At 35.1% G+C, this 27,711-nt stretch overlaps 2 protein-coding genes and 1 long non-coding RNA gene across 6 annotated transcripts in view; 1 reads left to right on the forward strand and 2 right to left on the reverse strand.

Annotated features, from left to right (window-relative positions):
- Nucleotides 1-14,102, reverse strand: part of LOC110450394 (proliferation-associated protein 2G4-like) — a 26,461-nt gene extending 12,359 nt beyond the window's left edge. The window contains exons 1-8 of the mRNA XM_021497880.1: nucleotides 13,981-14,102; nucleotides 12,253-12,381; nucleotides 10,563-10,668; nucleotides 10,195-10,264; nucleotides 9,403-9,495; nucleotides 8,321-8,384; nucleotides 7,903-7,981; nucleotides 4,852-4,930 (exon numbers count right to left, since the gene is read on the reverse strand). Of these exons, the coding sequence (XP_021353555.1) occupies nucleotides 4,852-4,930; nucleotides 7,903-7,981; nucleotides 8,321-8,384; nucleotides 9,403-9,495; nucleotides 10,195-10,264; nucleotides 10,563-10,668; nucleotides 12,253-12,381; nucleotides 13,981-14,068 (708 nt within the window). The 5' untranslated portion in view covers nucleotides 14,069-14,102. The remainder of the gene's footprint in view (nucleotides 1-4,851; nucleotides 4,931-7,902; nucleotides 7,982-8,320; nucleotides 8,385-9,402; nucleotides 9,496-10,194; nucleotides 10,265-10,562; nucleotides 10,669-12,252; nucleotides 12,382-13,980) is intronic.
- Nucleotides 14,103-20,353: 6,251 nt separating this feature from the next.
- Nucleotides 20,354-22,458, forward strand: LOC110450397. The gene is made up of 2 exons (XR_002462972.1): nucleotides 20,354-22,166; nucleotides 22,231-22,458. It is a non-coding gene; the product is annotated as an uncharacterized LOC110450397 (long non-coding RNA).
- A 98-nt stretch (nucleotides 22,459-22,556) lies between these two features.
- Nucleotides 22,557-27,711, reverse strand: part of LOC110450396 (protein LMBR1L-like) — a 30,646-nt gene continuing 25,491 nt past the window's right edge. For 2 of the 4 annotated variants that reach the window (XM_021497883.1, XM_021497882.1), the window contains exon 15: nucleotides 22,557-27,582. In XM_021497883.1, the coding sequence (XP_021353558.1) occupies nucleotides 27,353-27,582 (230 nt within the window). In that variant the 3' untranslated portion in view covers nucleotides 22,557-27,352. The remainder of the gene's footprint in view (nucleotides 27,583-27,711) is intronic. The other 2 variants (XR_002462971.1, XR_002462970.1) reach the window with 2 other exon arrangements.

Consider the following 27,711-nt stretch of genomic DNA (forward strand, 5'->3'; position numbering starts at 1 on the left):
TACTTAAAAGCATGTGTCAGACATTGAGGAAGAATCTGAAGCAACAAGAGACTTCAGCTCCGAAGACGGCTGACAATTTTATATTCCACATTCACATTCATATGACAGCTACAAAACTACATATGTCAAGAATAAGTGGGTGTAATTAATACAAAGGTCTTTGTTTTAATATTGAACCAGGAGGGTTTATGCAAGTCAACCGACTACAAATTTACTAAACACCATACTTAATAACCTTTATGCTATGAAGTTAATCCAGATCTTAAAGAATATGAAGCAACAAAAGACTCAAGATTGGCCGACAAATTTAAACTTCATCTTTGATATCATTATAGTCTATAAAACTATATATACCCTAAAGATCTCAAAGCTACATATTTTATTTCACACTGGACATCCTACAATCAATCATAAATGTGTAATACAATGCCAAACGTTTATTTACTTGAAAGCATGTGTCAGACATTGAGGAAGAATCTGAAGCAACAAGAGACTTTAGCTTCGAAGACGGCTGACAATTTTATTTTCCACATTCACATTCATATGACAGCTACAAAACTACATATGTCAAGAATAAGTGGGTGTAGTGTAATTGATACCAAATTCTTAGTTTTAATATTGAACCAGGAATACATTTACAACTGATTACAAATTTATTGAACACAATCCTAAAGAAAATTTTATGCAGTGAAAATAATCCAGACCTTGAAAAGTATGAAGCAAGGAAACACTTGGATTTTCTGAACTTCACCTCTGATCTCTTAGTAAACAAAACGGCATATAGCATGAAGTTCTCAGAGCTACATATTTTTTTTTCACACTGGACATCATACAATCTATCCTTATTGTGCAACACTATTCCAAACAGGTGTTATACTTAAAAGCATGTGTCAGACATTGAGGAAGAATCTAAAGCAACAAGAGACTTCAGCTCCGAAGACGTCTGACAATTTTATTTTCCACATTAACATTCATATGACAGCTACAAAACTACGTATGTCAAGAATAAGTGGGTGTAGTGTAATTGATACCAAATTCTTGGTTTTAATATTGAACCAGGAATACATTTACAACTGGCTACAAATTTATTGAACACAATCCTAAAGAAAATTTTATGCAGTGAAAATAATCCAGCCCTTGAAAAGTATGAAGCAAGGAAACACTTGGATTTTCTGAACTTCACCTCTGATCTCTTAGTAAACAAAACGGCATATAGCATGAAGTTCTCAGAGCTACATATTTTTTTTCACACTGGACATCATACAATCAATCCTTATTGTGTAACACAATACCAAACATTTATTTACTTGAAAAGATGTGTCAGACATTGAGGAAGAATCTGAAGCAACAAGAGACTTCAGCTCCGAAGACGACTGACAATTTTATTTTCCACATTAACATTCATATGACAGCTACAAAACTACGTATGTCAAGAATAAGTGGGTGTATTGTAATTGATACCAAATTCTTAGTTTTAATATTGAACAAGCACCACATTTACAACTGATTACAAATTTATTGAACACAATACTAAAGAAAATTTTATGCAGTGAAAATAATCCAGACCTTGAAAAGTATGAAGCAAGGAAACACTTGGATTTTCTGAACTTCACCTCTGATCTCTTAGTAAACAAAACGGCATATAGCATGAAGTTCTCAGAGCTACATATTTTTTTTTCACACTGGACATCATACAATCAATCCTTATTGTGTAACACAATACCAAACATGTGTTGTACTTAAAAGCATGTGTCAGACATTGAGGAAGAATCTGAAGCAACAAGAGACTTCAGCTCCGAAGACGACTGACAATTTTATTTTCCACATTAACATTCATATGACAGCTACAAAACTACATATGTCAAGAATAAGAGGGTGTAGTGTAATTGATACCAAATTCTTGGTTTTAATATTGAACCAGGAATACATTTACAACTGACTACAAATTTACTAAACACCATACTTAATAACCTACAATCAATCATAAATGTGTAACACAATCCCAAACATGTGTTGTACTTAAAAGCATGTGTCAGACATTGAGGAAGAATCTGAAGCAACAAGAGACTTCAGCTCCGAAGACGTCTGACAATTTTATTTTCCACATTCACATTCATATGACAGCTACCAAACTACATATGTCAAGAATAAGTGGATGTAATTGATACGAAATTTTTAGTTTTAATATTGAACCAGGAATACATTTACAACTGGCTACAAATTTATTGAACACAATCCTAAAGAAAATTTTATGCAGTGAAAATAATCCAGACCTTGAAAAGTATGAAGCAAGGAAACACTTGGATTTTCTGAACTTCACCTCTGATCTCTTAGTAAACAAAACGGCATATAGCATGAAGTTCTCAGAGCTACATATTTTTTTTCACACTGGACATCATACAATCAATCCTTATTGTGTAACACAATACCAAACATTTATTTACTTGAAAAGATGTGTCAGACATTGAGGAAGAATCTAAAGCAACAAGAGACTTCAGCTCCGAAGACGTCTGACAATTTTATTTTCCACATTCACATTCATATGACAGCTACCAAACTACATATGTCAAGAATAAGTGGATGTAATTGATACGAAATTTTTAGTTTTAATATTGAACCAGGAATACATTTACAACTGGCTACAAATTTATTGAACACAATACTAAAGAAAATTTTATGCAGTGAAAATAATCCAGACCTTGAAAAGTATGAAGCAAGGAAACACTTGGATTTTCTGAACTTCACCTCTGATCTCTTAGTAAACAAAACGGCATATAGCATGAAGTTCTCAGAGCTACATATTTTTTTTTCACACTGGACATCATACAATCAATCCTTATTGTGTAACACAATACCAAACATTTATTTACTTGAAAAGATGTGTCAGACATTGAGGAAGAATCTAAAGCAACAAGAGACTTCAACTCCGGAGGCGGATAACAATTTTATATTCCACATTCACATTCATATGACAGCTACAAAACTACATATGTCAAGAATAAGTGGATGTATTTGATACAAATTAAGAGTTTTATTTTTGAACCAGGAATATATCTACAAGTCAGATCAACTGTATACAAATTGATTGAACACCATACTAAAGAAAAATTTATCAATGAAGATAATCCAGACCTTGAAGAATATGAAGGAACAAAAGTCTTAAGATTTGCGAACAATTTTACATTTCACCTCTGATCTCATTGGCTACAAAACTACATATACTACAAAGCTCTGAGATACATATTTATTTCACACTTGACATCCTACAACCAATCATAAATGTGTAACACAATACCAAACATGTGTTATACTTAAAAGCATGTGTCAGACATTGAGGAAGAATCTGAAGCAACAAGAGACTTCAGCTCCGAAGACGGCTGACAATTTTATTTTCCACATTAACATTCATATGACAGCTACAAAACTACATATGTCAAGAATAAGTGGATGTAATTGATACGAAATTTTTAGTTTTAATATTGAACCAGGAATACATTTACAACTGGCTACAAATTTATTGAACACAATACTAAAGAAAATTTTATGCAGTGAAAATAATTCAGACCCTGAAAAGTATGAAGCAACGAGACTTGGATTTTCTGACAAATTTAAACTTCACCTCTAATCTCATAAGCTACAAAACTACATATACCCTGAAGGTCTTAGAGCTACATATTTTATTTCACACTGGACATCATACAATCAATCCTTATTGTGTAACACAATACCAAACATGTGTTATACTTAAAAGCATGTGTCAGACATTGAGGAAGAATCTGAAGCAACAAGAGACTTCAGCTCCGAAGACGGCTGACATTTTTATATTCCACATTCACATTCATGTGACAGCTGAGCTACAAAACTACACATGCCAAGAATTAGTGGGTGTAATCATAGGCTACAATTACTCATTTTTTGCAAGTTTACACATTTGAAATGTATGTATCATAGATTCATAGTGATGCACGTGTTTGTAACAACCTTATCAGATTATACAAAATATTAGTGAAATATTCTAACTTACTAGCATGTTCTCTTGCCACACATGCATGGTCTTGTCACCATTTCACTGACATATCAAGTTTCACTAACAGCTTCAGTCATTAAGGTTCCCCCCAACCAACACATGCTTGTTCAATGTATTTTGATGAAACAAAAAGGCCAACACTCTGACAAGTCATCCGATCACAAAAATAATTAACATCAATGAAATTAAGTGATCACGTCTGGGCCATAACACCATAAATGTTACAGCTTTGTTTAAGCACTTCTGAAAAGATTGGTTCTCCGGCACACTTTGGAGACACAAAGCTCTCATGGTGATTTTAATCATTCTACAAATGATGTTAAATATCAAACTTAATTAATATTCAACAGTCCCTTTTTAAGCAGTCATTTTGAGAAGAAAAAAAAATCTCGACCGACCTTTAACCCTGGCCAGCACATTAACACATCTGATAAGGAATGAAGATAAACCTGGTAGGTCTTCACAACATATTTTGCTAAACCAGAGGATTTCACATTTTTAGAAGTTTTTAATGAAGTTCTGAATAGATTTCACACCTGTGACTCTACATAATGCCAAAAGTATGTTTTGAAAGTGGTTTAAAAGACAATCGGCAATTGGTCACTTGAGGCATTTGCCTGACTGAACTTAAAACATCAGCTTCTAAACTTTAGATGTGTCAGACATTGAGGAAGAATCTGAAGCAACAAGTGACTTCAGCTCCGAAGACGGCTGACAATTTCATATTCTACCTTTGCATTAATGTGACCGCTACAAAACTACACATGTATATGGCAAGAATGGGTGGTATATGGAGGAGGGCATTCAAATTAACATAGTCTTACCTTTCCTTCTCCAGAGCTGACAAGGACATCCACAGCAAATACATCATACATTTCAAATTCACACTTTTCATGTTCTTTGCTGTGAAAAGAATAAAATGACAATTATTTAGGTTATTACATAATACATTGCATGTTGAATTGGCAATCAGCCATTCTGATTGATATCTCGCCTTTTGTCTTGCTTTGACCATCAATGCACATGCAAAGATTGGTTGATCTAGCACTTAAACGCAACATCTTAATGTTGATGGAGATGCTGACAAAAGTCAATGGACCATGAAAAGTAGGCCGCATCCAGCATTTGATGCATGGGTTGAGATGACTACCTAAGATGCATCTATTGTCCAAGTTTGGTTGGTGTAGCACTAATACTTTCAGTCAAACTAACTTAAACGCAAAAACTTAACGTTGACGGAAAAGCAACACCTTTGTCTCGATTACCCTACTTCGTGGGGGCAAGACAAAAATGATACTGAAGTCAATTTTCATATGACAAAAATAAGTATGTTATAAGAAAATATGCCCCTCTTTCAGGACAATATTTCAACTGTAGTCCATTGTGGAGGTTTGACATAGATATACTTAATTTAAAACTTATATATGGGCATATCAAAATTGGTCAATATGAATCTGCCTCGACTAAAAACTTGGTTTAAATCTTGCCATTTTAGGGAAATTACATGACAGAAACCTCTCTCACTAATTATGCATCATAGCTGGAGACTTGCCATTATGTATGTGCAAATCGAAATTGGTTGAAGTGTAAACATTCTGTGGCAGTTATTTGACAGAAACCCATTAGCCAATCAGAATCATGAAGCCTTATATATCATGTGAAAATATGCAAACATCACATTAGTGACCTAACTTAGCCCCAGACTTGCCATTAAATTAAGTTGAAACTGAACCATCTTTAGGGCAGTTATTGCACAGAAACGAATCACCTGAATTGAGTAGCTTCATCAATTATGTGTAGATATGCATGCAATCTGATTAAAATCATCTGTTACATGGCTCCGCCTGAACATCTGAATGTGTCGCAGTCAGGGTCACGTTCAAGTGACCTTTAGATGAACCAATCAGAGGCGCGCTGGCAAAAATCGGAATATCATGGTTATTAATAAATAGTGAGGGGTATCGAACAGATTAGTTTCCAAAACGATGATTCCGCGCCTAGCCGGAATTGGCCGAGAAGTTGCGATTGGCGGCGGGAACTGACGTTTCTACGACGCCAAGGAAAACGTACCCATTGGGTAATAATTGCGTAGGCAACACCACCATACAGTCTTTCTTCTCTAATAAAGCTTCGATTTTTATTCTGTTCGGGTTTCAGACGATCTCAAATTACTTCAGAACTTTCGCATCATTCTCATCAATGTCCGACATATTTGTTACATCTCTGAGCGCCCTTTTGAAAGAGGGTCTCTGATTGGTCAAAATTTAATGAGTATTTATAAATATAAAGGTCACCTGAACGTGACCCTGACCGTGGCACACTCAGATGTTCAGGCGTAGTACAAAGTTAACGAAGCCATGTAACATGTGATTTTAATCAGATTGATATGCATGCATCATATTGGTGATTGAACTAAACCGAGACATATCTCTATACCAAATCTGGTGAAATTGGACCAGTATTGGGGCAGCGTGACCAATGGATTGAATTTTTTGATCCACACAAATTAATATCATAATTTCACTGAAACCAGTGAATAAAAAATGTTAGTTCAAGGTATCTTACTTGGCCAATTGGGAAAGGGGGCAAATAAACTGACTGAAGACTTTCTAAAAATATACTAAAATAGAGACTTCATTTATATTTCTTGATAGGTTACAACAAAGAGAACTATTGAATCAATAATATGGAGGAGGAAGAGGGACCATTTGACTTTCAACATTTTGAGTTACCATTCTTTTGAGCTATTAGTATTATATAAAGAGGTCTCTTGGAGGATCTCAGGACATTCAAGTTCTTTCAATTGCTTCTGGTATCTTTTTTAATTTTTGCTTTTGGATTCCGCCAATAAAATGAATATTGGGATAACCTCTACATAATTGATCTCATGCACAAAATAGTGGTACCTTAGTAATATTTCTCAGAATCCTTTTTTCTTTTTACTTAATTGTAACAAAACAGCCATGAGACTAATAAACAAGAAAAACCATTTACTAGAGATAAACCTCAATCTGGCTCTTGGACTAATATTTTGAAAGTTCTACAACAAACATAATTTCCATGCAAACATCAGGCAGCACAACTATTGGGGTTTAAACGTGGCCATAACAACAGGCCTGACCTATATTTTCCTGGTTAATGGTGCATTTTTCACTAGCCCGACATAAAATCTACCAGGTAAGATTGTCAGCTAGTCAAATTATACACATCTTAGACATTTTAATACTTTGCAGGGACTTGGTGATTTTTTCTTTCTTTACAGCCATCACAAATCACATTTCACATTGGTTTCAAACCAAAGATTTGTTTTTTTCAATAAAACTTGATTCACACCAATCTAGAACAAGGTTTTAGAACTCTCCCAACTTTGAAAAGCTGAACAGGCAGAAGGCAGTCATGACAATAGGTGATAGCCAGGTTAATGGGTAGTTTGGGTATAAAGACTTTTTAGGTATTGCCATAACACTCTTACTTACCCAATTTTGGCTTCAAATTTTTTCCTAGTTCACAGTAAATCATTCTTTTAGGTTATTTGCATTCCTCAATAACACTTTGATTGACAGAGTTAAGACTTTGGTTCTAGCATAACAATTGATCCAGAAAATGTATAAACAATTGACAAAAAATCTTCATATAACAGATTTCTAAACTAATTTCAAACTGGTATTAAACACTCAAGCCACTTGCTAAGATCATGTTAATTTCAGTACCACTGCAGATATAGAGCATAAACAAAACTATCTCTCCGTAATCTGGTGCTTAGTGCCATATGGCATTATTTGAATGTATGGGTTTTAATATTTCAGATGGTTAACGAATGAATAGATGACAAGATTCATTAACTTTGGCTGAAGTCCCTACTACCTATTTGTTACCTTTGTGCTTCTGTTGGGTTCTGGATAATGGCTTTCTCTCCATCTATCACATGCTGTTTCAGCTGGTGGGACAGCATACCTGTTAATATGATACACAGCATCTCAAGTATCCATTATTGAGTATACATACTCTCATTTCCAAGAAAGTTTGTATTTCAATATTTTGCATTACTTCACTCCAAGGGATTAAGCATCTTATTGAGCGTTAATTCTAATCATCTACGGATAGTTTGGTGTAATCCCCTTTTAGAAGTATCATTTCAGCTCAGCCCCTCTGCACCCTGGAAGTCGGCTCCTTCTCAAGTATTCATTCTGATTTCCAACAAAGGCTGCTGATTATCACTTAACTTTATCAATCTGACAGGCAGTTTCTCAGAAGTTTAAAATATCATGTGCCAGACAATATGAAAAGACTTACCTTCTACAGGTTTGCAGTCAAAGGCCTTGGCCACTTTTGATATTGATTCTGTTACTTTGTTATTCTGAAACACAAACAAAATATAAATGACAGGAGAACAAAAATAACATCAACACCACCTGCTGCAATTAACATGATGCACGAAATATAAAACATTTAGAAATATTTGGATTACAAACCTTATTTTAAAATATACTTATTTTATTCCTTCAAAAATACATGATATGTTCAAAATATGAGCAGTTCTTATTGCTTAACTTGCCAGAAGACCCAGGGCAATGTCAGGGTACTGAGCACTAGCCATTTCACATAGAAGGAGAAGTAACTCCAGAGAACAAATCTTTACCAAAGTTGTCGTCTTTGATTACTCATTAATTTTAACATATATATCCGCAAGTTTTGTAATAAACTTATAATCTGTGATTTCACTGGCAAATGTGTTAATCTGTAAAACCATACTTTTGTCTGCTGTGAGAAATATTTGGACAGATATTATTGTACTATACACAATATAATGCAAAGTGACTTTTGAAGTATATTTTTACTAGGATCTACATGGTACATGATTCCAGGTTCTCCGTCATGTCCATTGCTATGCACTCTTCCCTACCTAAGGCATGTATAACCAAGAGTCCTGCCATGTGCAGGACTGTATTTATGACACATAGATAAAATGTATAAAATGTATAATTTTTATAATTTGTTTATTTTTAAAGACAATTTTATTACATAAATATGTAAACACCACATACACCCACATGGTGTTATGGGATCCCGCTTATATGTCTGTATCCACCATAATAAATCACTTGTCAACTTAGAGTTTGAAGCCATAGTATTTTTCTCATATTTGTTTTTCTTTAATTGACAGATTGCACCTGTAAAAATATTTTTAAGTCTAGAAAAATCTTGATTCCCTCATTTTCAAAACTACTTTACCCAACGATTTTGGTTTGGAAGGATATTTTTGCCTTAAAAACACACAGATTTCACTGGATTAAATGTCCTGACAACTTAAATTTCTATTGGTATAGATTGTCACCCTTTCGAGGGACCTCATTCAAGAGAAGTCAGCTACTCACATCGTTGCCAGGTTTGACAAGTCGGAGACACGCCTCAGCTGCTTGATGGGCTGCCATGATCACATCCGCTCGTCGACCATCCACCTTGTTTTCCTGTTTACACAAAAATGAATACAACACCAGTGTAGAAATTCATGATTACATATCATTTCAACTGCTCAAGTAAGCAAAGCAATATAAAACATTCTGATCTTGATCAAGCAGGTGTGTGGTTTAAGTAGAAGCCAAAGTATGTTTTATAATTATTAAAATTTAACACTTAACTTAACCTACCTTAATGAAGCTGTTTTTTTATTTTAGTTTTACTTCACATACAGATACAGAGCATGAAGATGTAGACCATCAATATCTTGTCAACAGGTCTGAGTACCCAGTTTTACACCATCTGAAGGCCCAAAAGGCGATTACTAATTATACTTTACGTCTAAATAGACTAATCGAACAGTCTACACATCAGGATTAAACTAAACATTTGCATTATAGTAACCGAGTTACATGCAAGACAACACTCGAACCGATGCCAGGGTTCAATTCTGTTAAATGCTCCTGCGAGACTTTCTATCTCTTAATTGGATCAAAGTACACATGCAAGTAGCATTTTTTTTCTGCCAGGCACATAAGTAGAATATAAAACTTATCTCATTAGTATTTATGATTAAATTTGAGTTTCTTTAACCTAATCCCTATTAGTCTATTTTGAGATGACAACAAATGGTTGTGTTTATTTTGTGCCAGGCAAAGCTTAACTGGCATTACATATTCTATCAATTAATCTGCGAACGGTTTACATACAAGTGAGGCTCCAACCACCAGTGTGTGAGCAACGACAGCGATGAACCCGTCGATGTGTGCGCCAAGGTCTCTGTAACACATTAAAACATAAGAAACTTTGACATTCATCGTGGTGCACTTGTACTATGATTGTTTATGTCTAACATCATTAACAATACATACTTTGTTCTTTTCAATCACATTTGAGCATAATTGTATGAAGAGCCTAATTGTCTCTGTTGACAGTGTTGTGCTCTTTTTCTTAGGTGTATCTCTGCACACACATTCGCTATTATATTACACTAGGTGCATAAAACAAACAACAAAGGAAGCAAATGTTTGGTCTAAAATCCAGAGATAAACATTTAATCGTTTAAAGATTAACTTACATTTTGACAACATCCCCATTCTTCAGCAACACCTCAGGATCAGTCTTGAGTGGGGAAAAATGGCAGATACAATTGTTGACAGATACACAGGTTGGGAAGGCAATACCTGTAAACACAAGTTGGATAAAACTGTAATTCAGATGTATCAAACACACAATAAACACCAAAGAAATATTGAAGAATAAACTGAAGCCAGTACCACCAGAAAGACTTAAGGTTGGACAATTTTATCTCCCTTATTTACGTTTGTTGTGGCAGCTGCTCTTGTCAAGAATAAGGGCTTAAATTTCTGACAGGGGATGAAACATTCTCTACAATTATGATCATATCTTGCCTTGGCAATTTTTCCTAAACTAATCATGAAAGCAATTTGCTCAATCATGCAAAAGCATTGTCCAAACCTGTCTATTTCATAATGTAATGTTGGCTTCACATATAAAACAATCCATTACATTTCAGAAAATTGATTCTGAAATTCTGTTGTTTGAAGAGAAATTAACCCTTAGGCTGCCACATTGATTTCTATGTAAAGGGACGCCACTGCTGAATTTATTATTGAAATATAAATTAATTTACTTAGTTTTTCAAATGCGCATAACTTGAAAAATATTTGTTTTATGTGAATAAAAGTTTCAGGAAAATTGTTCGTTATTGTCTCTAGTTTATATTAACGTTTTCGATTCTAAAGTTGCTCAGTATTTACCTGTACAGGTGGTAATAAAGGTAAGAAAAGGTGAAACTTTTAATCAATCGGATTTAAGCACCAGAAAGATCATTTTAAAATTGTTTTTGTCAGCAAATGTGATTGGAAAATGATAACAGAGATTATAAACTTCATTTATGACATAAGACGCTGTACATTTACACAGATTCACAGGTAAAAAGGTCAGGTATTTATTTCATCAAGAATTGCATGCGATTTGCTACAGGTTTCAGGTCGTCATTCAATATATTTATTGACACAGGCGGCATATAGATATATCTAAGCTACGGTCTAGTTTATGATTAAATCATCGATAAATAGTTTGAAGAAATAAATCGGCTCAAAATGTATCAATGTCAATGTTCAATTCGGCCTCAACTGCAGACGACATCATGACATGTGCGTCTCGGTCCGCAGATATTTTCATGTTTGCGTAGGGCACAAAGCCGTTCATTTGAAAGTTACATATTATGTTACACCTAAGTATTTCCACATCAACCATGTCAAACCCTTTTAAACCTTTATTATCATCGTAGGTGACGCTGGAGAATAAATGCTTACCATCATATTCATCACTTTAATCTACACGTCCGCCATTTTTATGACGTTTTTTCCGATTTTGAAATTCTCTTGCACACTTTGATTATTATTACTAGGGTACATTGCCGGTAATATCGAAAGTAATGACAAAACAACCAATCAGAAGCCTTCTACTATACGCTTTCTGGTTTGGTATAGCAACAGTCCGCTTTCACACTTCCTGTTTACTGATCAAAAACCTACAGACCGCACGCCACTATTGTGGTGCGTAGCACTGACGGCCCGACTTTTCGGATCCACTATTGTGGCGCGTAGCAGCCTAAGGGTTAAGACATCTGAATCAAGAATTTCAACTGCTTTTTGTGCATATTTCTGGTAGATAATATAAATAATACATTTTTTATTTATTGTACAGTCAAACTCATTTCATGGTCAAATGAAAATCACCTTTCTTCATTTCCTTGTCTTTCTTGAACACTTTGTTGGTCTCTTCCAGCAGACGACCATCTCCAAACTCGCATACTGAAAGCGCTGACACCCCATCAACACATTTTGCTACAACCTCCTTAATGATTCCTGAAAAAAATGAAAAAAATAAAATAAAAATCCTTTCGAAGTCAAATATTCCAAGATTTGCGCTGCATTTGACTCTGAAGTCAGAATTTATTCTCGAGTACAAGTAAAATCGAAAAACTGGAAATTACTTATCGAAAAGTAATTTAAACTATTAAATAAACAAAACTGACACAAAGTCACATATAGTCACATGATCAAATAATATTCCAGATCTAGGCTAATATAGTCAGGTCGGGGAAACCACAAACCCTTACCCATGCAAAAACTCTTTTACGAAATTAACAAAGTCCGTTTTTGGGGGAAAATAGAAACGACCGCCATGACCGATCACGCGTGATGTTATCTCAATTATCCTTTCTATATATGGCCTGCATGGCCAAATATAGTATTATTACAGATACCGCCATGTTTACTACAATTTCCATATTGGGTCATGACACCCATATTTGGACGTCTGCCCTATATCGGAAGAGAGATGAACTTTCCAACATGGCGGTCAATTCAGATTTCGATTCGCTTAATTGCTACGTTTACTTGATAATTTAACGACATTTTAGGCAGAGTTTAACTTCAAGTTGTGCAGGATATAAACAGAAATAGTTCATACTACAACCTTATTTATGGATGTGGAACAATGTGCTGTCAATTAATTCTAAAATCGCCCCAGTGTGATTCACACAGGGCTTGCTCCATTACAAGGCATGGGATCGATTTAATACCCGGCCGGGTATTAATATCAGTACTATACATCAAGTAACCCACACTTCAGTAAACATCTTTTAGCAAAATATTATTTATCTTGTAGTAAATCAATGCAATTTTAAATAATATATTGCAAAAGTTACTGTTTAAGCCATTTGGGTTACTTTTAGGAACAAATCCATACTCCAACTGGTGTATAATAGGTGTATAATAGGCGAGTTTGCGTATTATACCCAAGTTGGTGGTTTTAATTCCCCAACCTAATGGTATACGTTATAAAATCAACACTTCAATTTTATTATATCTTGATTCTTAGAAAAACGCTTAACATAAAGCTATTTAAAGTATACGTCGATGTATATAGCTCAACATTACATAATAAAATGCCATAATTTGTGTTGGACCTGACAATGGCCTACAACACAGCTGTGATATCCCACTAGTGTCATTTGATGATTTTCTGGCTATGAGTAAATGAAACATATGATCAAAATTGCAAGTGTTCCCGACCATGTACACACAATTTTCTCTGTTGAAAGTAGTTATCAAAATACAATTTCTTTAATAATATTAAATGTTATTTAGTACCTACCCCCCCCCCCCCCCCCCCCCCCCGCAATATTTCCAGACAAAATTAATATTCGATATGCTACATTTATATTAATAAACGACACAATTTATTTTCTACAACATGAGATTAAATTTACGCATTATGATATGTCTTATGGCGCACCAAATACCATTGTCCGTCACAGCTGTTGTGCAATTCTCAAAAAGCACATGGCATGGCGTAGAATTCCGACAGTCGGCATGGTAAGAATTCGCTTGTAGTTGAGAGTATTGTGTACTTATTTTAATTTGAAAATTAAGAAATCTTGTTTCTTTACGAGTTCTCACCGTTCACCATGTCACCAGCCATTTTGTATTTGGTGACAACGATGTCGGATGCCGGATTCGGCTCCTCCTGATCGTCTTTGTCAGCCATCTTGGAATTCACGTGTTTGACTTCTCATCGCAGTGCGTGGCGGGAAAGATTATATCTAAGGTAGATAACCCTGCCATAAATACCAGAGATTTGTTTGTAATACTTAGTTTACGAAAGCTAAAACCAGAAAAATAGAGCAAACAAACTTACATTAACCAATTTCAATAAATAAGAAATTAAATGATCCGACTTGCAATATCTTTATATCACTAAATAAATTCGTAAATTAGATTTATCTAACGTTATATAACTTTTAGAGGAATCTTCGTAAACGTACATCTTTATAAATACATCCAGTAATTTCCGCTTATTTCACCAAATAGCACTGCTATTAACTGCTTTTACCGATCGCGATATTTGTAGCTGATATCGAGCTATGCGAAATTTAATGTTTCTTTTTAGACCAAATTAAAAATATGCCCAAGGGGCATGAATTGCTATCCTAGATTAATTGAAGTAATTTTAATAAAATTTGTTCATCAAAAGTAATATTTCAGATATTTCCTGATTATGCATCCGAAGTGGGCGGCGCCCTCAGGACTCAATATTATGGGACTACCTATAAATAGTTTGATTCCCTGGCCCCAAGATAATTAATTAATACCGAATTTGGTTGAAATATGACCAACTGTTCTGGAGGAGTAGGCTCTAATAATGCAGGGAAATTTGGTTGAGATCTCATTATTTAGTTTAAACTATATCTTATTTCATTATTTGGATATAATAATCCTGGAAGTAAGTCCAGGGGATGACCTAACGGCTATCATGACAGGGTGACTGTTGTCTTTGCTAGCTCGTAAATATATGGTTTCAAGGAGATCTTTACCTTTTCCAGTTTACTAAATTATGACCCAAGGAAAATGCCCAAGAGAAATGATATGTAGCATGACTGTTCGTTTCTTTTTTCCCAGCCGAAATGAAATAGGTATGTGGTTAATTATAGGGCAGGGATCGCAGCCATTTACAAGTTGTTACTCAAGGAATATGTCCCCAATAGTGGGACTGGACCTAGTTTTTAGTTCTGAAAGCATGATTGTGTTCGTGTCCTATGCCTAGCAAGTAGACAGGAGTAATAGGGTAGGATCTCATGCGTCCCCAGTACTTTATAACCCAGGGACGCCGTGTGGTCTCGAAACTAGGTCAAGGTTATTCACATGGAGAGACCTAATCACTGTCTAAATATCACAACCATAGGCCTTCTTGACCTTCTAAACATTTTTTGAATAGTTTAACTCATTATAGACCTTACTAGCCATTGAACCCTTTCAGGCCATTGCACTCAGTCAGAGCTTAATTAACACGAACCTTTGAACTCATATATCTTCTTGCCAAAGTAAAGGAACGCCTTCTCTGATAATGTGAGGTTTTTTTCTGAGAAAGGTAAACGCCAAAGTATTTGGAACATATTTTGTGAAAAACCCAACAGAGATCAAAATGAGATATTCTGAGGACGAAATCTCGAAAATGATCGAGTTTCTGGTTGACAATATCTTGGTAAGATTTTCCAGCAGACTGTTCGCAATCCTATGGGGGGAATCTCTATCCGCAGGACGGCTAAACTTATTGAAGAGTTTATTTAGACTGGAAACAAAGACCTTGTCAATTAAGTTCCTTGATTTCACTTTCAGATAGATCGACGATGTACTTTCTGTAAATAACAAGAAACAAGTGAGAGCGTCCATTGTTTTACCCTCATTAGTTTGAAATAAGTGAGAGCGTCGATTGTTTTACCCTCATTAGTTTGAAATAGAAAAACACTACATAGCTGTTACAATAATGTGTTATTTGTTTAGGCGATGTGAATGTCGAATTTTTGTTGTTGTTCTTGTGCTCATTCAGTTACTACCGCGGTTTTCCTTTGAGTATATGACGTTGCTTGTGTTTGACCAATACAAGTAATGTTGGTGGTTGGTGAAAACACCTAATCTTACTCTCCTAGTAGCTTTTTAAGGGTCTCTATGAAAATTTCATTTTATTTTCAAAAGTGGATGTGTTCGACGTAGGGAATTTTCGGAATATGTTTGTCCCCATAAATATACGAACTTCAGTTTTACAACGGCGGAGTGCATTATGTAAACTCGTCTGACAGAGTGTATATATATCAAGATATGTGATGATGGTCTAGTCATTCACAAACTTCTAATAATTACTACTTTTCCTCTTGTGATACTGTCAGCTCCACTACAGCTAGATCCATGTTGGGGGAACCTTTGTGTTGGCGAAGCGACGTACCGCGATGGACGTCTTCTCGCGTATCCCTGTCCTTTAATGGTACAGTCGCATGGATCCCGCAGCCCTCCATGAGGCTCTTTGACACCCATCCCTCGCCCCTTTCGATATTCAACCAAATTTGTCTCTTCCTCCATATAAGGGTTTCCATTCATCCAGATACATCCTCCTGGATGCTGTTAAGGTAACTATGGAACATAGGTTTACATCATGTTCAAAGTTGGTAACCTGCTTATATAGAGCTACAATTAAGGTCCTTGATGTCCCAAAACTGCATATTCATTTTAAATGGAAGTACATCATTCAGAGAAGTTCAGACTGTAACTCTGCACGTTCCAGATGCCTGTGATCGATGAAGTCAGGACAATTGTTTAAGGATTGCTTTGCATCTTATCATTGGACTATGCTTCCCTGTTGCTTAATACCTTATTCATGTGTCACCTTCTGTCGCTCCAACTTACTTTAAGTGTTCTAGGTAAAACCGTTGACCCAAACCATTGTCTGCCCATTACTACCATTCTAACAATACCACCAGACCATGGCGTAGCGTAGACGTTGCAATCTTCCCTTTTCCTACTGCAATCCACTTACTTCCTGATCTCTACCCTTGCTTGTTCCACTCTTTTATCACCATTGTCCCTCAGCATTACTGAATATCACTTATTGCACCTTGGTAACTTGAAACTGATTCGTCAAATTTGGATTAAAATTGGCATAGCACACTCACACAATACGTCGATCTAGAAGCTTGGGACCACTTTTCAATGCTGTTTATTGGTCCCGCTTTGGTGTGGCATCGTCTCATCCATCAATATTTTCTTTTTACCCCTTTTAAGGCTAATGCTTCTTGTCTTAACTGTTTTAAATGTCATCCTCGTCACTTTTATCATCACAAGATATTTAAAAGCCAATGCTCCTTCCACTAACCTATTTTGTTGTTTGACGTTCTTCTGCTGTCATGAATAGTTGTCTGCGCATCTTTTCTACAGACTTAACCAAGGTTCGTAGCAGTTTTAAACTGTTACACCGACATTGTACACCCGGTCACCATGACAATTTTCATGCGTTGCCATGGCGTAGTGTTTCCACTTAACACGTACTTACATCTGTATTTGCTAGGTTTAGCCACGACAGTTCCTGGTCATCTTTGTCCTCCCAAACTTCCCTGTGACATTGGGAGACAAAACGAAGTGTTCCCAATAACCAGAGCCGTCTAGTGAAGTCTCCTTTTTGCAATGATATGTCCAACTTGAATCATGTCATTTATCTCACAAGCACTGCCAAAAAATGTCTTACATGTAGGTTAAAGAGTAGAAAGGTCCTAAATTGTCTCTATTTCCCCCATTTGTGTGTTCTCTCTACTTATGTCATCTCTCTGCCTGTCCTCGCCATTCACAGCCATTTCCACTTGAACCTGTACTGAAGCTGCCCTAGCTTTCTAAACGATGTCTTTGGTGCTCTCTTGGTTCTAACGGGATAGATGCTTCCGCTTTAGACAAGGGACACTCCAGCCTTTAGATCACTTTCTTGTGTGTAACCTGGAGGCAAACTGAAACGGGTGAGTAATGAACCTTGCCCACTTCTGTATCCTTTCCTTCCGCTCCATGTTTTCTTTCTCCATAAGTGTCAGAAGTCTCTCTCTTATGACCTGGGTCAATGCCGCTTCATTGGATGTTTTTCCTTCCTCTGACAAACGTTATTATCTTGTCCAGTTCCAATTTTCTTTCCATTTCCATGTTCTGAATGATAGGTGCCATTCAAATAATCTTTTGTTCTATCGTAAATTTTACTGTAGTTGCAATATCTTCTAGAATCTGGTGCCAAGGTTTTTTCTGTGTAGTCAAATTTCTTTTTGACACTGTTACCCTCCTTCTGATCAATTGCCTGATCCTCCTCTACCATCTCACCATCATTTTACTCTCCAGTTGATACAAGGAGGCTGTGGTCATTGATGTCCAGATCAACAGGTCGTTGGTATAGACTAGGAGCTCGGCCAATCTTGTGAAGTGTGTCTTTAAATCTTCTCATTCTTGGATGTCTTTCAACAACCTCCTTGTCCATTATTTTGAGTCCTGCTTAAACTGGTGATATTTCCAAAGTTTGTCCAATGAGTGGAAATAACCATTTACCTTTCAGAGTGTGCATAGTTGCAACATTTATTTCTTTGTTAAGCAAGTTGAAATGAAACTACAAACAACCAAATATATAACAATATTTTGTTTTATTTTCACAAAATACTGCTGAACCATTAACTGATATTATCAACTAGTCAAACATAACATCTTATAACATGATCAACTGCTAATGTTGTTAATTGCACATTTAATGGAACTTCATGAAAAAAATGGGTGGGAATAAAAAATAAATAAATTGAGAATGTCTGAGGTGTATAGCACACACCATGCACATGTACACACACATGTAAATACCATGCAGTTTGTACATAAACTTAATATAAGGTATGCTGAACTAACATCCCACCCTAACACATGCATACACTGTACATATCCTCACAGACAAGGTCAAGCTAACACTCTCACACATACACATAACATTGCCTAGGGTAGACATACAACAGTGACATCAGCAGCAGGAAAGGTTACATAGTCTAGCTGTAGTCTGCTCTTGATTCTTTACACCAGTAATGCAAAGTCATGTATGATATGACAAATGTAAGAAAAATTACATTTTTTCTGATTGTTGGAAAACAGAATATTAAAAGAGTTATTTGTGAACAGCAATTGGTATAAGATGATGAAATCAATGACTAAAATTGTTCCCTGTATCATGTTTCAACATTGTAATAATCTTTGTCAGTATACTTGTGACAAGATTTCCCAGAGAAAGATAAAAACAAATTTCTTGCTGCAGAGCAATTAACAATAGTATGGAAGATACTTATTTGGTTTGCTATTGAAAAACGAAAGTATTAACAAGAAGGATTGTTTTGGTAAACAGGTGTGTTCAGAGATTTGTGTGTACCCTTACATGTACTGACTGGCATTACATAATACTTCCTATCACTCTTGACTTTCTCAATTACAACACATTCAGCACAACTTGAAAACTCTTGGTAATAACAGTATGTAGTATAAAGAGGGTAGAATGGTTTATATATATTATAATATTGCATTCAAAAACCAACAGCTGAGCAACACAGACTTCTCCTTATTTTAAACTACGTGTAATTGTAAGTAAATAGGTCAAATAAAGGTTACCTACATAATGATAAGACAAGCGACCTCTGGCAACCAGTTCTGAGGAAATTTCCTTAATCTCATTCAAATTAACAGATGGAGAAAAACTGTGAACTTGACAACACTTTTCAAATAAAATCAAAATTGCTTCATATAATGGATTGATGAAACATTAACCAATCAAGTTGACAACACATTCTATTGCTGTGACATGCTACGTAATATTACATAGCACTGGTACATGTAACAGTGTAATGAGTGCCTGATAAGTTGGCCTTTTTAAATACACAATGCCCAGTTGTTAGATTTGATAGAAAAATTCAGCATTGGATTTTTGCAACCTAATTAAAATTATATCTTCGCATCACTCCCATTTACCAGTATGATGCTACATATCAGTAAATGGGAGTAATGTGATAATATATTTTTAATTAGATTGGGATTTTTGCGAAGTATCTTAAAATTAACTGATATTTCTGTTTTGTTTTTGGTCTTAAGGTGGTCGTGCCTTTACATGTCATTTTAGTTTTGAACTGCAATATTTTTGAACATCTATTAAAAGCTTTGCAATAATATGCTTTTCAGCTAGTCAGCATTAGAAAAACTAAGTCCAGATGATTTACATAATAACAGATGAAATTAAATTGGTAACTCCATATCACTCCATGGGATACACTCACTTTCGTTCTCTGTATGCCTGGAATATGTCATAGCAAAATTGAAGGCACACGACTAGCTATTTGATTGGTCTCAGGTCAAAATTGCCTGACCAATCACTAGGCTGATACTTGTCCTTTAAAGATTACATAGGAGCGAAGCCAGACTTCAAAGCCAGTCAATTTTACTGTTACGCCACCGACATATTCTTTTGATGTACATCAAGTATCAAACTAGTCTTTTCGTCTCATCCACAAGGTGGTGCATAATTACCCTTGGTCTTGCTATCACATATTCGAGGGGTACAGAGAGCGAAAGTAAGCGTGACCCCTGGAGTATCGAGGATGAAAGCGGCTTAAAACTAAAATGTAGTGTTTTATGAGTGTACAGCAACCTCAATATGGCACTGTTTAAGTATACCTAAATATGGCAATGTATATGTATACAATGATCTTAATATAGTATACATTAGTATACACAGCGGCCTAAATGTAGCATTTTTTGAGTGTACAGCGAACTAAATATGGCACTGCATAAGTATACAGCGAAGTAAAATTAGCATTGTATATAAGTATACATCAGCCTAAATGTAGCACATGGTGACCTGGCGAGTCATATAATTAATGAATAGTTCTAACACTTATTTCAATGAGAGTAGACATACAACTATGGTTAACACTTCCATACAGAACTGTAACAAATATATGTGATATCCTATTGAGGTATTAAATCCCAATTTGTGCGACAGGCTTTATGTCAAGTGGTCTTTGGAGAGGGAAGCATGGTAAAACTTATCTTGAGCAAACTACCAACCTAAAATTACAGTAAACAACAACAAAAAGGTCTATTAATACAAAGTGCAAATGCTGTTGAGCATACCTAAACTGGATTTCTGTAGCTGTAACTATCAAGGTATTATAATTAACCACCCCGATATTTGGTCTTACTAACACCTAGTTCTCACCTACCATTATCTAGATACCTTCCAGATGATCTCATCTACCATTATCTAGATACCTTCCAGATGATCTCTAAGTCAGAAGTACTACTACTTAGGGTGTATTCTGTCTTGACATAAATAAAAAGTTCCAGATTTGCAGAATATTATGTGACTGGAAATTATGATGATTTGGTTATAATAACAAATAATTTCCACTCTAAAGCCTCTAAATAAACATATCAACTCAAAATGTTAGTACAGGTATAAAGCATAACACAAGTACTATTACAATTTTTTTTTTCAAGTAGGGAACTATTTGGGGTTTTCCCCATCATACAGTTAAAGCAATGAAGTCAAATTATTAATATGACAGAAACTCCTCAATGGTTTCGGGTCGACATCTGCCTCCTGTCAAAAATTATAAGTATAGAAAACACAACATTGTTTCAGCTAAAAGGTTGCTCCACCATTTGGTAGAACAATTCGGTTCAAATTCATCATGAATGCGCATGTACAGAAATCGTCCTGAAAGATACAATTTTTTTTTAACATATACATGTACATGTACAGTAAGGATTGAAATGCATGTTTTCAATATTTTTGATCCAATGAAAACATATTGCTTACGTATTCTCCAAGATGCAATTTTGCACATTATGGAATATGTTTATGAGCCACTGTGTTTCACACCCCCATGAATGTTAAGAATTTCAGTTCTTAAATATCCATTGTGACAATTTTCATATTTTAATTATATACAGAGTCAGCTGTACAAATAAATTTTCTTTATATGTTTTGACATAGCAAATTGTAAACTTAATGCCAAAATATCATTTTGCTCTATAAAAAAATACTTTTAGATGTTCTACCTTGTAGGAGACTTTCTTCAATATCAGTACTGTTAACAGTACTGAGGGTGAAACAGCTCTCCTATACTTTCTACAGGTAACACATCTTTAGTTCTGTTAACAGTACTGGGGGGTGAAAACAGCTGTCCTATACTTTCTCCAGGTAACACATCTTCAGTACTGTTAACAGTACTGGGGGTGAAACAGCTGTCCTATACTTTCTACAGGTAACACATTTTCAGTTCTGTTAACAGTACTGGGGGTGAAACAGCTGTCCTATACTTTCTACAGGTAACACATCTGAACGCCGACCACTGGCTCTAGTATAATAACATGACTATACTTATATATAAAACATGCATGTTTGTTTCAGTCAACAACACAGGACATGAATGACAACACACTTCATTATCACTTATGAATGATTAATACTGATCCATAACCTTAGCCCTGAGAGATAAAATGTGTAATAAAACTGAAAAAACCCCAACTGAAATAAAATCAGTCAGATTTAAAAAAGATGATGATACCAAGTATTTAGCTTGTCTGTTCCTGTCTGATATAGACATGTTGGTCCCTACAAGAGTCAGATATAAGACGGGAAGGCCAGTCTGTAGACAGCACTGACACTGGAACTGTAAGTTGTGATAGCCCTCAATGATAGCATTGTGGGAAGACCACAGGGGTCAGATATTGGTACAGAAAAGGTCAAATCATACTCATTTAATAGATCTATATACATGTATCAATTTTGAGATGTATTTTTGTCTATCAAATAGTTTGTTTTGTCCATTTTTCAATTAGTTTTAAATTTGTATATGAGAATAAGACATAGTCTGTCTTTTTGCTGTTTTCTCAGTGTTGAATTTTTCAATTGTGTCAGCGTCTCTTGTTCATATGTAAAAAAAATTATACTGAATACTAATCATGTGTTTGAGCAAATAATAGACATGCTTTAGCGTTATGTAGCCATGGTATTTGTTTCAAAGGGAAATAATTCATAAGTCACTTGTGAAATTAGCAGACCTATCTTTGAACAAACTAATTGTGATATCTTTCATTTTATTGTGACATTTTATGAAGCCTCTATTTAAACTACATATTTTCATAATCGATTAATGTTTGTTTTCTTAGCAACATAATGGAAGGCCTTGATATACAAATACAAGATAAAATCAGCCGTACGGAAGCTCATGGCTACTTCAGCAGAAACATCACAACTGAGACTTACATAAGTTTGCCAAACATATTACTACACAGAATTAAAGTCAAATGCTGTACCCAGAGTCACAAGAAAGGCATATAGGGTCATACCATACACCTCAAGACCACACAGCAGAGACCAAATTTACACCAATGATGCAACACCTAACAGTCATCACCTGTTATGTACTAACTTAAAGGAACACTAATCATCGGAACACAACCTATCTTTTGGCATTAGCTTATTCTTGTTACAGGCAAGACACAATAGATTGATTAAAAAGAGCACTTCATTATTACAATCAGGTCAGTAGCAACATTCATCGTATTTGTTAAGGATAATATTATGCTGAATATACATGACAATGAAATTTATATCTTTATGAATCCTACCTATAAATCATATATTCTGTGAAGCCAACCTATTCAACATGTTTTTCAGGCTTAAAAAGTGAGCAATATTATTAAAGCAAGTTCATACATAATCTCATTTATACAAAACTACAGAAAAAAGTCTCACTTTGTTTGTGTCCCATGAAAACAACACCTCGTCAGTAAAAGTTAAGAGTTGCTTTCCAGGAAGACTTGTTCAAGTTTGGCCCAGATTTGAGAATCTCAACTAAGTAAGTAGTCCACATTCTCTTGGAAAACATAATAACAACATCTGATTGACCTACAACTACCCCTACCTATGAGGGTCATTTAGAAATTTAAGGTACATAGTCCCATCTTTTTTCCCCACATTCAATGCAAGGTAGGTCCCTTATAATGATTCTATTTTGGGACAGTGTAAAATCACAAGAGGGGCTGATACAAGATCACACACTAAATTTCATTAATCTTTTTTTAAAACAAAAGGTACCTTGATATAAGATCTATTGTGGATATTACGGAGATAAGAGCACTGAATAATTGTCTTCATCTGAGAGATGACAACCTAGAAAAGCCATGAAAATATTATCAAAACACACCAGAGTGAATAACCCTTAAACACTACAGTGAAACAAGAGGCCTTGTCTGAACTTATGTTACTTGGCATACAGTACATGCATAGGAAAGAGATGAGGCAAAATTTAGTAAATATTTACCCCTATTTTTTAAAAATAATTTGGATTCAATTCTATGTTAGCAATTTATTATATTGACTATTATGTTTTGCTACTATGTTGCTGTACAGGGATTTGTGTGTAGTGTAGTGATACTCGCCACACTTCTCATTACATAATGAAATACTGGCATATGTAATATTCCTATACCAATGGATATCAAATACATACACCATATTACTATACATACTACATATTAACTCCTTTTGAATGAAGTGGGAATTATTCTCTCATGAAACATAATAGTTTGGCTTATTCTACTGACATATGTCCACTAGTATACGTTATAAGTAATTGCTATTAGTCACTGGGCATCAAGGATTTGATTTTCTATGTTCACTGTACAACCAGTTGGCATACATTTAAATAAGAGGCTGAAATAACTCACCTCATTTACACTCATCTCTGAAGTACCTATGAAAAATTGAATTAACGACCTGGAAACAAGCTAAAATTGAAATGTATATTACAGTAATATAAATGTGCATCTCTTTTTTTCTATATAGTTTCACAAAGTACAGTTAAATTGTTAGCCTATATTTTGGTATTCTTTTAAACTAGAAAAGAAGCTGAAATGTTCCTGACAATTGAAGACCATGGAAGCCATCTTGGATTTCAAATTGAGCTGCAACTTTTTACAATAATAACACATCAGCGTAATAACAGGAACATTTGTAGTAATTTTTGTTAACATCAACCAACCTCAATGTCAACAGTACCTGGACACCTTGTCAACAGTACCTGGACACCTTGTCAACAGTATCTGGACACCCTTGTCAACAGTACCTGGACACCCTTGTCAACAGTACCTGGACACCTTGTCAACAGTACCTGGACACAACAGTACCTGGACACCTTGTCAACAGTACCTGGACACCTTGTCAACACCAATTTCCTATACAAAACTGATTCTGATTGCCCAAGAGTTGCTCTATAGTCAATTAAATTAACTATGTCAAGCAGTTTTTCAGATTATTTTTTTAAGTTTTACCCCTCCAGCCCCAGGACAGCTGCACCATTAATTCACACAATTTTAACTCTTTTTGGCCAAGGGACACTCCTTACAAGCTAGTTTACAATTCCTTCAGCATAGAATTGTAGAGTTTGGGTTTACTAACAAGTATATGATCATTACTGTGTATGGTGCTGTTCTGCTGAAGTTATTACCTATAACAGTGTTTCGGTCTCTAAAATATAGAAATTTAGCAAAATTAGACATCTCAGTATAAAATATAACACACAATCGGAACACAATGGTTGATGATGATGTCAAAATGGCATTAATGAAAACATTGGCAAAAGTATTATAGAATGCTTAATTTCAAATCACACAAACTATATATTATGTATATCACTCAACAACTTTTCCTTCCCATTCTGTGTCATAGCTGAACACCATCTATTCCTTTAATTTGTATTTTTCTAAGCACCACTAAACAATGAGATGTTTTGCCACTCAACATGGCACCTCTGGCCTATCAAGGCAATACAACATACATCGGTACATAACTGACCTTTATATCACAATACATGTTATAACAATTGTACTTTTTACATAGCTTTGCTACAAATACCTCTTGTAACAAATTCATTCCCATATGTCTATTACAAAAACATATATTTGATAAAAAAAAAATCATTCCATCAAAATAAATAAAAAAAATGCATATAAATAAGTTTTTTTGTTCAAAGAAAAATCCCATACATAAATAAAGCCAATTCTCTCAGAAAAACAATAACATCAGATATTTGCATTGCTAGGCTTAACACTGATCACTTGTATAATTATAGCATGATCACTGTCACTAATGATGAGATAACTAGTGTTACTAATGGCAAGTTTACTAGTACTAATACTAAAAGTGTAATGGTGAGTTAATAAGTTTTAGTAATGGTGTGATCACTGTCACTTATGGTGAGTTAACTAGTTTTAGTAATGGTATGGTAGCGAGTTTACTAGTATTACTAAAAGTGTTATGGTGAGTTAATAAGTTTTAGTAATGGTATGATCACTTGTGAAACTAATAGTCAAATAGCGAGTTTAAGTGCTGCTACCACTAGCAATATTGCTACTAATAGTGTGATCATTAGTACAACAGTGTAATAGCGAGTTTACTAGTATTACTAATAGTAAGTGCAATGGTGAGTTAACAAGTTTTAGTAATGGTATGATAGCGAGTTTACTAGTATTACTAAAAGTGTGACCACTAGCACAGTTACAACTAGTAGTAAAATCGTGAATTTACTAGTAATATTAACAGTGTAATTTATTAGTAATGTGACCGCTGGTACAATAGTGTAATGTTGAGTTTACTAATGTTGTGATCACTAGCGCTATATAACTTATGTTGTGATCATTGGTACAATAGTGTAATATTGAGTTTACTAATGTTGTGATCACTAGCGCTATATAACTTATGTTGTGATCATTAGTACAATAGTGTAATGTTGAGTTTACTAATATTGTGATCACTAGCGCTATATTACTATCTTATTGTGTGATCACCAATACATTACTACCAGGTAATAGTTGTATCACCAGTATGTCTGATGTTTGCTGGTATCTAGCCGTATAAAGTTAAGTAATGGTCTAGTCACTTGTACGATCATCAACAGTATACCACTAACAGTGTCATATAGATAATTGTAATGTTTAACTACATAACAAGCATTTAAGATTGTGGTCAGACCATAAAAATATCACACACTTAAGTCCTTACAAATGATAACCTCTAAACGGTATTAACGACATCACTGTCAAAATTTGTCTAGCATCATGTTCAGAGATCAATGTATACAGATGTTTTTCTTTCTCCATATTTTTAGGCAAATAGTGCCAATTATAACTATTGTACCAGTTTAAAATGTTAATTAACAAATTAATCAAAGAACCTTATTCTCTTTTTGCGCAGAATTTCATAGTGTGATTGTCTTTGTGCCCAATTCCGGAATGCGATGCTCTTTGTGTGGAATCTCTGTTAGGATTTTTAGGTGGGTGGCCTTCTCGTTTAATGTAATTCTAGTGCCTGTCTGGATTTCTTGCGTAGATTGCCTTGCAAATGGATTGTCATCTGTGTGGATTGTATTTCTTCTTCCACATGGAATTAATCATCCTTGAAGGATGTGTAACTTTGAGGTTTTTGTTTTTTTTCCTTTTGTGACACCCAGGTCCACAGTCGGTTGAACACCTCTGACCGCACTGTCCCTGTGAACTTGTTGGTCAAACACATAGTAGTTGTCGTGGCAAAAACAGCATTACAAGTAAGAATAAGGTAAAAGTTACCCAGCCAGTCCATACTGCCAAAGTTCCCGATCAGGTCAAAGTTTGTAATACCTGCAATACCAACACAGATGATCAAACAGGGGGCAAAAGAGGGACTGATACAGGGGGTAAAAAAGGCAGGTTCAGACGGTCAACTAATTTCACAGACACGTCTGCCAAAGCAGGCTTGGCAGACATATT

The sequence above is a fragment of the Mizuhopecten yessoensis genome, unplaced genomic scaffold (assembly GCF_002113885.1).
Source record: "Mizuhopecten yessoensis strain PY_sf001 unplaced genomic scaffold, ASM211388v2 scaffold5197, whole genome shotgun sequence".
Lineage (NCBI taxonomy): Eukaryota > Metazoa > Mollusca > Bivalvia > Pectinida > Pectinidae > Mizuhopecten > Mizuhopecten yessoensis.